General features: G+C 39.9%; 1 protein-coding gene across 11 annotated transcripts in view; it reads right to left on the reverse strand.

Annotated features, from left to right (window-relative positions):
• Nucleotides 1-15,948, reverse strand: part of TENM2 (teneurin transmembrane protein 2) — a 702,758-nt gene that overhangs the window by 381,437 nt on the left and 305,373 nt on the right. For 9 of the 11 annotated variants that reach the window (XM_038009398.2, XM_038009393.2, XM_008015241.3 and 6 more), the window contains exon 2: nt 12,996-13,205. The exons of the other annotated variants lie outside the window; for them this stretch is intronic. In XM_038009398.2, coding sequence (XP_037865326.2) covers nt 12,996-13,205 — 210 coding nt within the window. The remainder of the gene's footprint in view (nt 1-12,995; nt 13,206-15,948) is intronic. 11 annotated transcript variants of the gene reach the window in all.

The raw sequence follows: 15,948 nt of genomic DNA on the forward strand, positions 1-15,948 counted from the left end.
TCTTTTTCTATAGGGAAACTGACTGCTGAGGTGTTAAAAAGGTGCTCTATCATCAGTTTTTTATTTTTATTTAATTTAATTAATTAATTAATTAATTTATTTTTTAAGCAAAGGGATGTAATGTCTGCCTTTGGAGTGGAAGAGAGAAAAGAAGAACGATTGATCACTGCATTTTATTGTTAGCTTCCCATGGTTGAGTGTTCACTGATAGAATTGGTTCAACTCCAAGATGCTGTCTTAGAGACAATTATTGTTTTCCACTAAAATATAACTCTAGCAGAAAACATTAATCTAAGTGATAACCGCCTAAATGCTTCAGTATCAGAATACATGTACCCTCTCATCTTTGGCTTTACAAGCACCAGAAAGGAATAAGGATAATAAGCAACAGAAGTCACAAAACAAAAGATCTGATGGAAAATGACAAAAGAGAGAACTGGTATTGGCCCTGGGGAAATCAAATGAAAGGCCTGTGCTAGAATTTTAAAGCACCGCACAAAACAGTTTTTCTATGTTTTAACTAGTTTACTTGGATTCTAGAGTTTAAATATTAACTACATTGGCTTTCTCTTGTTTGCTTCTGGCTTTCTTTGCCATTCATGTTGCACTATGCCATCATCCAGAAATGCCTTCTTCATTCTCTGTCTCTCCTACTGCAGATAGAGGGAGCCAGCCCGTGAGCCAGGGTCTGCGTGCACTATTTTCTTGGACCATTCTTTGGATATTGCAAATAACCTCTGCATATCTTTCCTCCATCCTGTGACTGCATGCACTATTTGTTAATTCACCTAGAATTTATTAAGCATCTGCTATGTGCCAGGCTCAGTGCTAGCTAAATGCATAGAATGAAATGAGACACAAGGGAAATAGGGTTTTTGCCTTCAAAGAACTTAAATCTAATGGAGAATGCAGTCAAGGAGCATGGTGGGTTCAATAATAGAGAAGACCTGGGGAACTACTTCTAGTAGCTCTATCCTGCTGAGTATTCAATTGGATTCTGTTGTGGGTTGAGTTGTGTTTCTCCAAAAGATATGAAGTCCTGACTCCTGATAGCTGGGAATGTGACCTTATTTGGATTTTGGGAAGTTATTTGCAGATTTAATTCAAATAAATTTATCCTCAATTATGGTGAGTCCAAAATGCAATAATTGGTATCCCTATAAGGAGAGAGAGTTCAAGACCGACAGACACACGCAGGGAGAAGAGGGCCATTAGAAGGTGGAGGCAGGGGTTGGAGTTATGCTGCCACAACCAAAGAATGCTAAGCATTGCTGGCAGCTACCACAAGTTAGAAGAGGCAAGGAAGGACTCTTCTCTAGGGCATTTGGAAGGAGTATGGTTTGGAACTTGTAGCCTCTAGAACTGTGACAGAATAATATTCAGTCATTTTCAGCCACCTAGTTTGCGGTACTTTCTTAGGGCAGCTCTAGCAAACGAATCTATACACTAAGCCCATGCATTCCCTAGGATTGTAGCTATACCCCACAAAATATTTATCAATGGAAGCAACTATGACCAAGGCAACATCAACTCAGGATAGCAGCTACTAAACAAATGAAGAAAGAACTATTATTTTGGATTCACATCTCTCTGTCCTTTCCAAGGAAGACGCAGGTTAGACAAACACACTTCTTTTCTCATCATGCCCTATGGTATTTTTTCTGTTCTTTCTAAATGTGATCACACCCACAATCACAGATAGTCTCAGATCTAAAAACATTACAGTGACCTGCAGTCAACAGGCCCAAATCTGAAGGACTTGGTGGGGGCTGCTGCCACCTTTTTGTTGCCCCACTCTAACATTGTCCTACTTAAGTTAGATCAATAAGGATCTAGCTCTTGAGCTTATCTCTACCTGCACCATGTGCTAAGGGACACAAAAAGACCAAAGAAATGACCGTTGTCTTTAAGTGGTGACAATTTGATGTTGACACAAGTGACTTATATGCATGAAACACCAAGAGAATATTACAAATCAGAATGCAATGAGGTGCTAAATTGAATAAGGCAGACTATAAGGCTGTTCTGTAATTCTGCAAAAGGAAAGCTCTAGTTGGGCTGAGTTGGTTGGGAAATCTCTGAGGAAATGATGGTACCTGTGCTTAGATGGACACTGGATTAGAAACGAGGAGAAACAGTAGGTCATGATATCTTCTCTGTTCTCATGCCATCCTAAGCTGTGTTGGGATAAAGAGGTGAAGCCCCAACAACTCCACAGGGCTCCCTAATCAACAGAGGCAGATACAGACAAATCTGCGGGTTTGACGCAATTACTCCAATGCCTAACTACTCAGGTTCACAGCACCTGATGTCATTTCAAACACATCGGCCCTGATCAATACATACTTGTTGAATAAAATATATTTGAGAGAAGTAAATAACTACTATTTTGGGGTTTTAACATTTTATTAAGTGTTTTGCATGCCCAATCTCCTGTAAATGTTTTCTTTTCATCAGAAGAAAAAGTGCACATAGTTTAAAGAAATAAATCATTCTATAACATTCAGTTCAAAAATAGCAATCTTCTTCCATCACTGCCAATTTCTTCCTTCCCAGCAGCAACCACATTTACCTTTTTATAGCTAATTATTTTGGCATTTATCTCTAGTTCTATAAATAACATGCTTTGCTGCTATTTCTTGCATTTTCCATTTTATTTAGTAACTTCTTGAATTATCTAGTAACTTCTTACTATAAAAGATGCAGGTCTTGGCTTTTCCCTCTACCTGCCCAGCCCGCATATCCTCTCATCCTTCTGATTTAATAGCTAAGTCATTGTTCAATGTTTACATTATTATGGCCATGTAAATGCTATTCAGAGCTGGGCCATGCAGTAAATGATGACTACATTTTATTTCTTGAATGTATTTTTTTCTGGAATTGTCTTTCAAAAATTTACTTAAATTTCTACCTACTTATCACTGTGGAGACTAATTTCTTTGGGTCAAGTTCTTGTACTGCTTAATAATTATGTATCCTATGGCAAATTACTTACCCTCACTGTGCCACAGTTTTCCCACCTGTACAACAGGGATAACGATTCCAAATCACAGCATAAAGGTGCCCATGTCCTCCAGTCAAAACACCACCAGGCAGGAGCACACTGTGGCCTAACACAGTTGATTAACTCATGAGGGAGAAGACACACAAGGGGAGCCAGAAGGGTGCTTCAGTAAGAGTGTTAGAAAGGGCTTGTGGACTGGGTGCAGTGGCTCATGTCTGTAATTCCAGCACTTTGGGAGGCAGAGGTGGGTGGATCACCTGAAGTCAGGAGTTTGAGGCCAGCCTGTCCAACACGGTGAAACCCTGTCTCTACTAAAAATATAAAAATTAGCCGGGCGTGGTGGCACATGCCTGTAATCCCAGCTACTCGTGAGGCTGAGGCAGTGGAATTGCTTGAGCCCGGGAGATGGAGGTTGCAGTGAGCCGAGATCACGCCACTGCACTCTAGCCTGGCCAACAGAGTGAGACTCCATCTCAAAGAAAAAACAAAACAAAAAACAAAAAAACAGTAGTCACCCCGTTTTAGCCTAGAGAGACGGGTGTTTTGTATTTTTGTTGTTTGGACAGTGACTTTGGTTTTGTCTGTATGGAGGCAAGATCATGGTGTGGTCTTCTTGTCATCTTATTTCATGTCACCACAACCATGGAGTGGCCTCCTGCTGGTGTTCTGTAAGATTGTTTATGTTCAGTAGGAGAACACCACAACCTAGCTGTGAGTGACAAGCCACCTCCTAATGCACCTAAGCCTAGTTTTTATTATCAGGTCTGTTCCCAGAATCAAGGGCTGCTTTTCTCTTTTTCATTGGTGAGGATTAAATGAATTACCATTTGTAAAAATTTAGAAAAATGGTTGCCATAGAATAAGCCTTTAACAGTATTTGTTGTATGACATCAAAAGCATAGACAACAAAAGTAAAAATAGATATGTTGGACCACACCAAGATTAAAAACCCTTACACATCAAAGGACACCATCAAAGAATGAAAAGATAACCTATGGGATAGGATAAAATATTTGCAAATCACCCATCTGATAAGCAATTGGTATCCAGAATATATAAAGAACTCCTACAACTCAACAATATCAACAAAAATCAAATGATCTGTTTAAAAATTAGGCAAAGGACTTGAATAGACATTTCTTCAAAGAAGATATAAAAACAGGCAATAAGCACATGAAAAGAACTAATCATTAGAGAAATGCAAATTAAAACCATGAAGAAATACCATTTCACACCAGTAGGATAGCTGTTATCAAAAACACAGAAGGTAACAGAGGATGTAGAGAGATTGGAGCCCTTGTGTATTGCTGGTGGGAATGTACAGTGGTGCAGACACTGTACAAAACAGCATGTTAAATCTTTAAAAAATTAAATATAGAATTACTGTATGATTCAGTGATTCCACTTTTGGTGACACATCCAAAAGAGGTCAAAGCAGATGCTCAATTATTTGTAACCAATATTCCTAGCAGCATTATTCACAATAAACAAAAGGTAGAAACCACCCAAGTGTCTAGTAAGCGAGGAGTGAATAAACAAAATGTGGTATATAGGGAAAATGGAATAGTTTTCAACTTTAAAAGGAGGAAAATTCTATCCTGTAGAATTACATGCTACAACATGGATGAAACTTGAAGACATTATGCTAAGTGAAATAAGTCCATCACAAAAGGACAAATACTGTGTAATTTCATTGATATGAGGTACTTAGACACAAATTAATAGAGACAGAAATAAAATAGTGATTGCCAGGGGCTGAGGGAAAGGGAGTTAGTGTTTAATGGGTATAGAGTTTCTGTTGAGGAAGATGAATATGTTTTAGAGATGGATGGTTGTGATGGTTGCATAACAATGAGAACATACTTAAAGCCATAGAACTGTACACTTAAAAATAGTGTAAATGATAATTTTATGTTATATATATTTGCCCACAATAGAACATTGTTTGTTAAATTAAAAAGCAAGTACTCTCAAACCCAATCATTGCTTCAATTGTCTAAGCCTCTTTTAACAGTGTTTAGATGTATCAGAACGTCATTTAAATATTTATAACAGCTTTAGGACTAGTAGACACTTATTATTGTTTTACAGATAAAAATACTGAGGTATAGATTAAGTAAGTTGCTCAAGATTATAGTGTTAGAAAGTGGCTGACCTATGATTTGAATCTATGTAGTGTGGATGTCAGAGTCCACACTCTTCATGATTATTTTGGATATGGGTCTAAGAGATGTACCCAGGGCTGGGGCTATAATTTCTGTTGAAACTGCCCACTGCTAAAATAATGAAATCCTTTGATTCAACCCAAGAATTGAGACATCTCTAACAAGGGACTGGGGACACTTTTAAAAATGACTATTGAATCTTATGCAGGAAGCTAGTTAGAATTGAATCTACTCTTTAAGAGAATTTGGGAGAAGCTGAAGTTCCGGGTAAAAATTACTAGGGCAGGAACTGTTAAGATATCAGTTGTAGTTCCCAGTCTCTGGGCTTGCCTAGGACATCTTTTTGTATGTATCAAGCAGCCAGGGACAGAAATGGAGAGGTAGAATGTACACAATGCCTATCGACCCTGAGAATTTTGTCAATATCAAGATTATTTGCTGAGAAAGAGCAGTTCTCTGCTGTCTGTCACTTCCATGCTGTGCATCTCTAAAGGAATTACCTGTCCATCTTGATTGTGTGCTCATTTGCACCACGGTGCAGAAGAGTGGTCCTGACTCTAGTTGGGCTGGAAATTGCTGGACCTACAAACTACACATATAAGTGTGTGTGTGTGTGTGTGCACACGTGCTCATGTGCAGTGTTTTTCTGTTTCAAGAAGGCACAAAGGAAAAGAAGGAAAAGTCTAATCTCTATTTGCTACATTGCTAGGCAAGTTAACAATGCTGAGAGAGTCCTGAGGACTATTTGTTCCCAATTATTGGGGTGGGAGACCTTGTTTAGGAGGCCAGGGTGAGGGTCTTTGGGAGCCCAGGTTTGTGTTGGTGGAGCTGTGCTTTCTCTCCTTGATAGGATTGCCATCAACATTTTCAGCCAAGTGTTATAACATCCCAAAACCACTCTTCTCAACTTTTGCATGTAAGTTACAAGGATCTGTTTTGCATGACTGTGTAGGCCTTAGTTTTGACAATGTCCCAGATATTGGGATGAAATCCACACTATACAGGGGAGGAGTTGGGGAGTCTCTAACATTGGGACAGCTTGGTCCAGCCAGATACAAGGAGCTTACAGACACAGAATACTAGAACAAGAGGCCTTTTAAATCAATGCTCAATCTAATCAGATAGGGAAACTGAGGTTCATGATGATTGATATGGTTTGGCTGTGTTCCCACTCAAAATCTCATCTTGAATTGTAATTCCCATAATCCCCACATGTCAAGGGTGGTACCAGGTGGAGGTAATTGGATCACGGGGCAGTTTCCTCCATGCTGTTCTCTTGATAGTGAGTGAGTCTCACAAGATCTGATGCTTTCATAGGCATCTGGCATTACCCCTGTTTGCACTTCTCCTTCCTGCTGCTTTGTGAAGAAGGTGTCATTCTTCCCCTTCACCTTCTGCCATGATTGTACATTTCCTTAGGCCTTCCCAGCCATGCAGAACTGTGAGTCAATTAAATCTCTTTCCTTTATAAATTACCCAGTGTCGGGTGTTTCTTCATAGCAATGTGAGAACAGACTAATACAATGATTGAATGACCTGACAAAAATCATGCTGTGAATCAGGAGCAGTGTGAAGAAAACTCAAGTTCTCCAACTTTCACTTTAGAGCTTCCCCACTACATTAATGGTTCCAAGACTTGTCAGAGCACAGGCTTCACCGGAAGGAAATGGTAAATGCAGAGTTCCTTAGCCCCTCTTGAGCTTAGGGAATCAGAATCTCCAGGGAAAGTGTCTGGGGATATGTGTGTTTGCCAAACAGTAGGCGTGAAGGGTATTTTGTGATGCCGTATTTAGTTTTAAGAAATCTTTAAAAAATTGTAACCCGTGCCCTTTAATACAATGCTTTCACTGTCTGTTGTATATCTCAATCAGCCAAACAAATATTCTGAGGTTAACATTTAACAGAGGAGTGAGGAGAAAAGTCTCTGCAATTAGGAAGGTTAAGGTTGAAGCCGAAATCCTTCACTTTCCAGCTTTATGACTTTGGTACGTTACTTAACCTCTTTGTGACATGGTTTTGTCATCTATAAAATGGGTATGATGATAATCCTTGATGCATTGGGAGGTGGGGGGCACCAAATACAAGTACATGAAGAAAGTCATATTAAGTAGTTAGCATACTAACTAGTGTTGAGGGAGAAAAAGGTCCATGAGCTGAGAACCCAAGTCCTTTGTGGTTCTGCATTTGGGGCAAGAGAGATGGCTGTTTCTGTGACCTCTACAGAAAAGATAACATGCTGGACTTAGCCTGTACTACCCAGTGGGCCTAGTACCCACCCAGAGGAGAGGCAGCTGGAACCAGACCTGGATGCCAGGAAGGAGCCACAGGTAGTTCTGAATGTCTGAACCAGACATCCAAGGGACTTGGGGAAGAACCTGGAGTCCAAGTGGCTCATACACAGTACAGATCCAACATGGGAAAGTGAATGATGTTTGCACTTGATATCCTGACCCCAAAATCAAGAGTGAAAACTAAAGGTGGTTACTATAGATACTCATTCATTTATTTAACAAATACTTAGTGAGTGTCTACTATGAATCTGTCACCAGGGAAACTGCAGTGGAGGTCCCTGAAGAATGAAGTGATGCTGGGAGGAGGAAGAAAAGCTGATAAAGAGCACAATAAGCAGTTAAAATGCAGAACATTAGGAGAAGTGGGATAAACAACCACAGGATGTACAATGACTTTTGTAAAAAAAAAGCAAGATAGTATTATCAGCACCGTACAATCATCAATGTGCATAAGAACTGCTGTGAGCTATTCAGGGAATCCTAAATTAAATTAAATTACAATGGGCATAATCTGCTTAGGGAGGCAAGAAAATTTACAACATCTCAGAAAAAAATTTCTTTCTAAAACCTAAGATATGTAAGGAGAAGAAGTTTCATTAAGTTAAAATATCGACTTCTTCCTCATCCCAAATCCAGCCCCATGGATGGATCCTTGGGACCAGATGAGTGAGGCTGTCCTGAAGTTTTCATGAGAGGGTATCAATTCTAACCTCCAAGTGGCTGTCAGGACAGATCTATAACACAGAACATCTGCTTTTCGGGTCCTGAATGGTGACTTTAACCTCAAAGTCTGCTAATTCCCATAAAACTTCAGTTATGAGCAATGATATTTAAGGTCTGTTGCCTATAGAGCATGAAATTTACATGGTCCTTTAGTAGAACTAAGGTTTGTCTATCGATCAAGTTTTGCCCTTGGACTGTGCAAATATTGGACATTTGTAGAATTGTTTTTACATGGAAAGTGTGCTCTATGTCTTATTTAGAGGGAGGTTACAAGGAATTTTGACAGGAAATTAGCGTATGTATTATATGATGTTACTAAGAATCTGGATACACACATGAGCTCCTTTATGACCAACTTCTTTCTGGCCTCATTGTGAGGATTCACAGAATTTCCCTGAAATGACTGATTTGCTTTTATCTCATGGGGTGTTACACATCTTCTTTTCCCTATGTTTCCCTTTTTGCTTTGGTTGCTAGGAAGCTTAAAATCAAGTTCTCTATCTTAAATAATGGAATAAGACTTTATACATTTGAGCATATATGTATACCTTCCCCCTTAAATTTTTCCTTTACCTTTATTGTATCATCTAATTATAGCTTAATTTTTTTAAAACAATTTAAAAAAATTAATTGTTGGCTGGGCGTGGTAGCTCACACCAATGATCCTAGCACTTTGGGAGGTGGAGGTGGGTGGGTCATTTGAGGCCAGGAGTTCTAGAGCAGCTTGGCCAACATGGTGAAAACTCATTTCTACTAAAAATACAAAAATTAGCCGGGTATAGTGGTGTGCACCTGTAATCCCAGCTACTAGGGAGACTGAGGCATGAGAATCACTTGAACCTGGGAGGCAGAGGTTGCAGTGAGCCAAGGTCAAGTCATTGTACTCCAGCCTGGATCAACAAGACTTTGTCTCACAAAAAAAGTAATGATTGTTATAAGCTGTTACATATGAGGGAGGTGCAAAAAAGGAAGGAAGGAATGAATGAATGAATGAATGAATGAATGAATGAATGAATCTCATTTGTTTTATGATGCCAGATAAACTAGACAGGAAACTTATTGATCTTAATCTTAGGCAACCCCAAAGCCTACTGATTTTGATATTCTATTTTCATTTAGAATTAACAAAGACATTGCTCTTTTAAAAAGGGTCAAGTCACCCTTCATATGCTCAGTTACAAACAGAGACTCTCTGATTGGGACAGCTCTTTTGCCATGTAAGCTCTACCAAAATGTCCTGGCTAGGGCATCTTGGTTACTACATTTCTTATGTGTATAGTCTGATGCTACTAATGAGTGTTCAAAGCCCCTTTATTTAAACTTTAAAGAAAACTAAAATTCAATGTTTCACAGGTAGAGGAAAGCCAGTGCTTTTAGAAGATAATGTGGTTGCTTGTATATTTTCTGCATCATATGTTGAGAGCAAACTGCAGACCCTATTCTGATTTGGAAGGTAGTCTCATTCTTCCATCTGCAGGAGCCTCCATTATGCTGCTGCTGGGATCTAGATTTTTTTATCCAGATGAGTTGTTTCATAGGATTTGAAATTACGCTTCTGTATACAAGAAACATCTCTGGAGTAACCTGCTCTGGCAGAAGGTCAGAACACAGAATGAGCCACTCGCTGGAGCTCAGCTATCTGAAAGAAAATGCTTAAGGGGGAGAGAAACATCACTCCTATAAACATCTCACTAACTGTACCTGGGTACCTGCTTGATTGGCATAGATTGAGGGTTAGAGCAATTTGGCTCCAAAGGTGGCAAGGTTTGAGTACCGTCCAGTAAAGAATGCACTGCTGTCATAGAAAATAATGACACTCAAGCCATAAAGATGAAGCTTTGTTGTTGCTTTAAGGAGTTTTTCATGTTGGGGAAAAACATTTTAGTTCCTGTAGTTTATGTCCCGTTTGTTTCTAAAGAGCAGGTGCTCCGTGGGCAGGAAGTGTGTACTGTGACCCTCCTAATGATGGGCTTCACCGACATCAAATAATAACAGCAACTATAAGAGGAGAGCAGGAAACAATGTTTTACTGTCGTGTATCGGCTGATGTGTTGGAAAGTGTTTTATTTCACCTAAGAAAGAGACACAGACCGAAGTAGTACCAGATTCTCAGAACACAGGGTCATTGCCAAGAGACAAATTAAAAAAAATCTGTGTAATTAACCAACTAAACACGACACATCCAAACACACAGCCACTTTGTTTGTGCTGTGACACCTGAAAAATTCAGCCCCTTTCATCAGACTCAATTCAAAACACTCAGACATAGCTCTGCACTTTGCATCTTCCGTGTCAAACTCTATTTTCAATCCTTTATGTCAAATTTAAATTCATGGCAACTGCATTCAGATCTTGATAGAATCCCCAATTTGCCCTTAAATCCATTCCACAAGAAACACACACACACACACACACACAGATGTGAGCACACGCACACTCGAACTTGATTTGCTCTCATTTTAGCTAAGCCAGAGTCCAGAATTTCAAATGACTGCCTGTTGACTGGAGCTTTAACAAACTCTCTGATGATAAGTACCTGCTGAAAACAAGGGTATTGCACAATTGGGTCTTCATCCCCTCAGCTGAAGAAATCATATCAGCACAGCTCCTGTTTGGGATGAAAATGGACCCTTAAATTTTCTGTGGTATTTTCTCCTGTTACTGAAGCTTAAATCGCTATCAGTCTTAAGTGAGCTGAACAAATTGGTATGAGTGATGAAAAATGGATAAGTTTGACTCTGAACACACAGATCTGTTGTGTCCACCAAAATGAGGTCTTGATTAGGCATAAAGCTGACATAAATATCCTATCAACAAGTTTCAATCTGATACACTGTCCAAAAGAAAGGAAATCACTCACTGCATTATTGCTAAGAAAACATTCCAGATGGCCTCAAGATATGAACTGACCTCTCTTATGGAAATCATCATTGCCTGGGTATCCATATATGCATAAAAGGATATAGTTTTTAAAAGCTCATTTTATCCCTAATAATTGTCTGTTTTTAAAAAGCTATCAGCAGGTGCACCTCATTTCAAAAGCCTCTTGTCCTTCATAATACAATATTCATCACGATTACATAGTATGAAATAAAAAGCAGCAAAACATAAGTGAAGGTAGTTCAATTAAATGCAACATAATCTCTGCAGCAAAAAAAAGGGCTCGGTAGCTAAAATCAGGTTCTGATGAAAGTAAAAAGGGAATATATTTCCACATATTTTTAATTATATAGAATTTCCTCAAACATGATTTTTCATAATATATTCCATTAAGTTAACATCATATTTGAAGAAAGAGCATTTTCCGATTTCATTTTAAGCCTGATTTTGAGCAATTACAGTGTCATTGTTCCACGGTAGAAAGGTTGAATTCATTTACTGTGTGGTTATGCTAGTTATGATTGATGTCTCTTCTCCAAATGATAAACCAATCACCCCAATGATGTAATGTCATTTTAAGAGTGCCATAATCACATTTCTCTCAAACTAGAAGCTCTGATGAGTTCTAATAAAGATTTATGGTAGATTAAAGGCCTTCATAATATCAACAATGGATTGCTCATTTGATGAGAGATTTGATTAGGTAATTTTTTTTTTAAAAAGAATATGAGTTTACTAAATATATCAGGCCTGGCTATGAAGAAGGGCATGGGCCATCCTAAGTAGCAGTCCATCATTCCATTTCCAGAATGAGTCATCTTAAATGTATTTGGGAGGTCCTCTCTAATTGTAGAGGTTGGGCCCAGTGGTGGGTGGCATATACTTCTGGATGGAGCCTAAACACAATCTCATCAAGACCCACTCTCGGCATGGAAAGCTCTGTGTTGCTTTGGATGGGATATGCTAATGAACCTCATGAGTGGCCAGTTCAGAAGATAACTCCCAACCCTTTAGGTCAGGAGCAATTAATTTTTGCAAATGTCTCTCATTGGGCCATGGATACTTAAACTCCAGTTATTGCCCATTCCTACGTTTAGATGTTCACGTGAACATAACACCAACAGGAGAAATCAAAATAAGTCATGATTATTTCTGGGTCCAGGGCAATTCCACCCAAGATTCAGAGATTGGGAGCTAAGACAGTGGCCACAAAATCTTCAAAAGTGGGACAGGACCTTGGGTCCAGTCTGTCTGTTCTGTGAATGAGAAAATCAAAATAAGCACTACGGATTTAGAGGCAGTATTTATCATAGTACCACACCATCAACTTGTTAAATTCAAGTGAGGTCACAAGTAAAGGGTTACAGGAGAGGTCATCCCCCCAAACACTTCAGACTTGGCAAGACATTCAGTATTGATGTCAAGGGAACACATTGTAATTTCAAAATCATCGAAATAAGCAAGGACTAGAAGTTAAAAGCCAAAACAAACAAACAACAACAACATCAAAAAACCAAAAAACAAAGCAAACAAAAAAATCCAGGGGATCTGAGATACACAAAAATTGGGCATGTGAGGTTGTCTAAGGTCACTCAGCTATGCCCAGTATCGTAGTAATACAAAATTCATTGTGCCGGTGTCTCTCTGCACTTCACCTTTGAGACCAGCATGCTCACACATGCAGCAATGGGGAAATGCCTTCCACTGAAGGAGGCCCAAACCCTGTTACGATAAGCAAAACCTCTTCAATAACTTTGACCTTCTACAATTGTATCTTGAAAATACCATGCCACAAAACAACAAATGCATTTCACCTTGATGCTCCCCACACCACCTTCCCCCAGTCCTTGTTTCAGCGTTGTCACTTTGCTGGAGAATCAAGAATGTCACTCACAAAACACCACACATTCAGACACCACAGAGTTTCCTTACCACTGCTGGAGGCTTGCTGGGACCCTGAGCATGCTCTGAGCAGGTATGAATTGGGGGAGAATTCCTCATCAGGGTTGGTGTCCATGATTTGATGGGAGGTGTTGCTGTCTAGCAATGGCATCTGGCAGCTAACTGGTGGAGGATTATGGGAGCTAGGCAGCTGAGCAGATGGGAGGAGACTAGGCGAGGATGTAGGTGGAATGGGACGACCTGGGAAAGAGGACAGAGGGGTCAAAGGTCAGCAATGAGTGTCATGAGAGCATCCCAAGAAAGTTACATTGAAACCAGCTCACAATACAAATATTAAAAAAAAAAAAAAAAGAAATGAAATGCTCCAGATGTGCTTTTTTTAAAAGAGGGTTTGATGTTTCTCCTAAATTCATATTTTAGGTAGTTGCATATTTCAGAAAAAGGACATGAGCAGAAATATCCATGTACACAGCTGAAATGGAATCAGTCCAGAAACCATCCAGTTTCTTTTATCGTCTCTGCTACAGTCCTAATCTAAGTCCTCATTATCTCTCTCTGAGCTACCACCTACTCCCCATTGTCCCAATCCTATCTCCGCAGCAGCCAGAATGAAATTTTAAGGTGAGGAATCAGATTGTATCACTCGCCCGCTTAGCACCCTCCAATGACTTCCCATTGCTTGCAGAAAGAAACCCAAACTCCTCATGATGACCTACCTGTCTTGAGCACTCCAGCCCATAGCTGCCTCTCCCACCTCACTCCCATAGTAACCCTTACGACTCTCCACGTGGCCCCTTAGTCTCTAGCCAATATGGTCATCTTTATTTCTGTTGCTTGAACACACCAAGCCATTCCACCTTTAGAGTCTTCACACTTCCTGTCCCCTCTATGCAGGACGCCACCTCCAACCCCCTACCCCAACACCTTGCCAACATTCACAGTCTCACTTCTTCTCTTCAATCAACCCTTCCATGTTTGTCTCCTTGAAATTTGCCCATCTACCTGCTCTAGGCAACTACTCCACTTACATTTCTTCATAGCCCTTACTGCTCTTTGAATGCAGGCATCTTGTTTATTTTATTCACCCCCTGCATCTCCAATGTCTTCCTAAAGAATAGCATCTGCTGAATGAACGAACAAAAATGAGATACTCTAAAACCAGACTCATTAGTTTGAGGTAGAAGTGGAAGAGTGGTGGAAAGGGTGATGCATTGGCATCCCAAAGAGTTGACCAATACCCCCACTCTCTTCATTATGTGGTTTTTGGAACACCATGACTATGGTTTTCGGACAAAGAAAAGCACAGACTCTCTAGCCTTGAGGAGGAGCAGCCAGTCCAGCAGCAGGTGCTCAGTGACATGGAGCTACCCTTGGGTCAAGAAATTGTCCTCCCACACACAGGCTGCTGCATCCTCTCTTTCACATGGTAGGGGAGCTCCTGGCAGCCAAACTGTTAGGTGAGGACAATCACCACCTACACTTTTGCCTGCTTCATCCTTCCATCTTGGGGTCTTTGCAGTTGCTTGCCTGCTGGTTTGCTCATTTGGGAAGTTCAGGAAAATGAGCCAAGAGAAGCAGCCCATGGCATATATCCTAAATCTGGGGGTGTGGAAGGAAGGACAGAACTTTGAGAAAGCAAACTTGAGGACCAGGTGAGTGTCGCAACTCAGGTAAGAAGTATCTGAGACAGAAGAATTGTGTGTTCCTGCTTTTAGATGTACTGCTGATGTAGCGACATCGGCAGACAACTCAAATGAAAGTCAATTTTTATTGTCACTTTTATAATTGTATCTTCTGATTCATTATTCGGTACATTTAATGCTATTTATGGGTTCATTTGGTTCAATAAAATGTATGTGCATTTTGCTAGACCTTGAGGATACAAAAATAAGTAATACACCAACCCTGCCCTCAGAGAGCTTATAGTCTAGTGGGAGACAGACAGGTAAATATGTCATTTCAGTGCCACATGATAAAAAGCAGAATAGTGGCATGTAATGACATGGTGCTGTGGGGGCAGAGAAAAGGGACACTTGTTTCAGCCTGGCCAGGTAGGAGTGGGGGTGTAGAGTCAAATAAGGATTCCTGGGAAAAGTGATGCCTGAGCAAACGTCCAAAGAGGAAAAAAGTGACTTCTGGTGAGAGAAAACAGGATGAATAGCACCAGAGGCATCAAACCCCAGGCCCATTACCCTTTTGAGGATGGGGGTGGCAGTAATAGGAGATGAGATACCCTTAAAACTTAAATGTTAGGGACTCCTGCACAGTAACAGAATAAAAATGGAGACAAATCATTCCTGAAATTGATCAGTTGATAAATGGAGTTTGACTTGAAAAACTCCCTTCCTTCGTGGCTGCTTGGGATTCATATAAGGCATGACTTTCTTGCTGGGTGTTCTGGAAAAGGTAGACTGAACACATTGGAGTTTCATCAGAATCAATGCTAATGTTTAATCAATACATCACCCACCCCAGGTCTCCTTCTAAGCAAAATAACTATCATTATCATTAATAATTTAACTGCTGATGTTTCTTACACAATAACTATCTGCCACTTACTGTGCTAGTTCTTTTATATGTATTATCTCATTTAATCCTCAAAACAATCCCTTGAGGTTAGAATTATTATATAGTCCCATAAAATGAAATAACACATTCCCATTTTATACATGAGGAAACTGAGACACAGAGAGGTTAAACTGCACAGCTAGTTAAGCAGCAGAGGCCAGGATGCAAACTTGTGTCTAACTATTTCAAAGTTCACCCTCTAACCACTCTATGTGATGCTTGCCCACACAGCAGCATAGTGAGAAAAAAGGGAAGAAGTGACATAAAAGAAGGAGAGTGATTTATGGCAGATCATGTTTCCGGGTTCCCATCTCCCAATCCCAAGGGACTCTTCCAATTTCGAATAAGAAACATTTCTTTGAATAACCATTTACAGCACCTATCATCCTACAGAGTTCAAAGTTTTTCTTGTCAT

The sequence above is a fragment of the Chlorocebus sabaeus genome, chromosome 23, assembly GCF_047675955.1.
Source record: "Chlorocebus sabaeus isolate Y175 chromosome 23, mChlSab1.0.hap1, whole genome shotgun sequence".
Taxonomy (NCBI): Eukaryota; Metazoa; Chordata; class Mammalia; order Primates; family Cercopithecidae; genus Chlorocebus; species Chlorocebus sabaeus.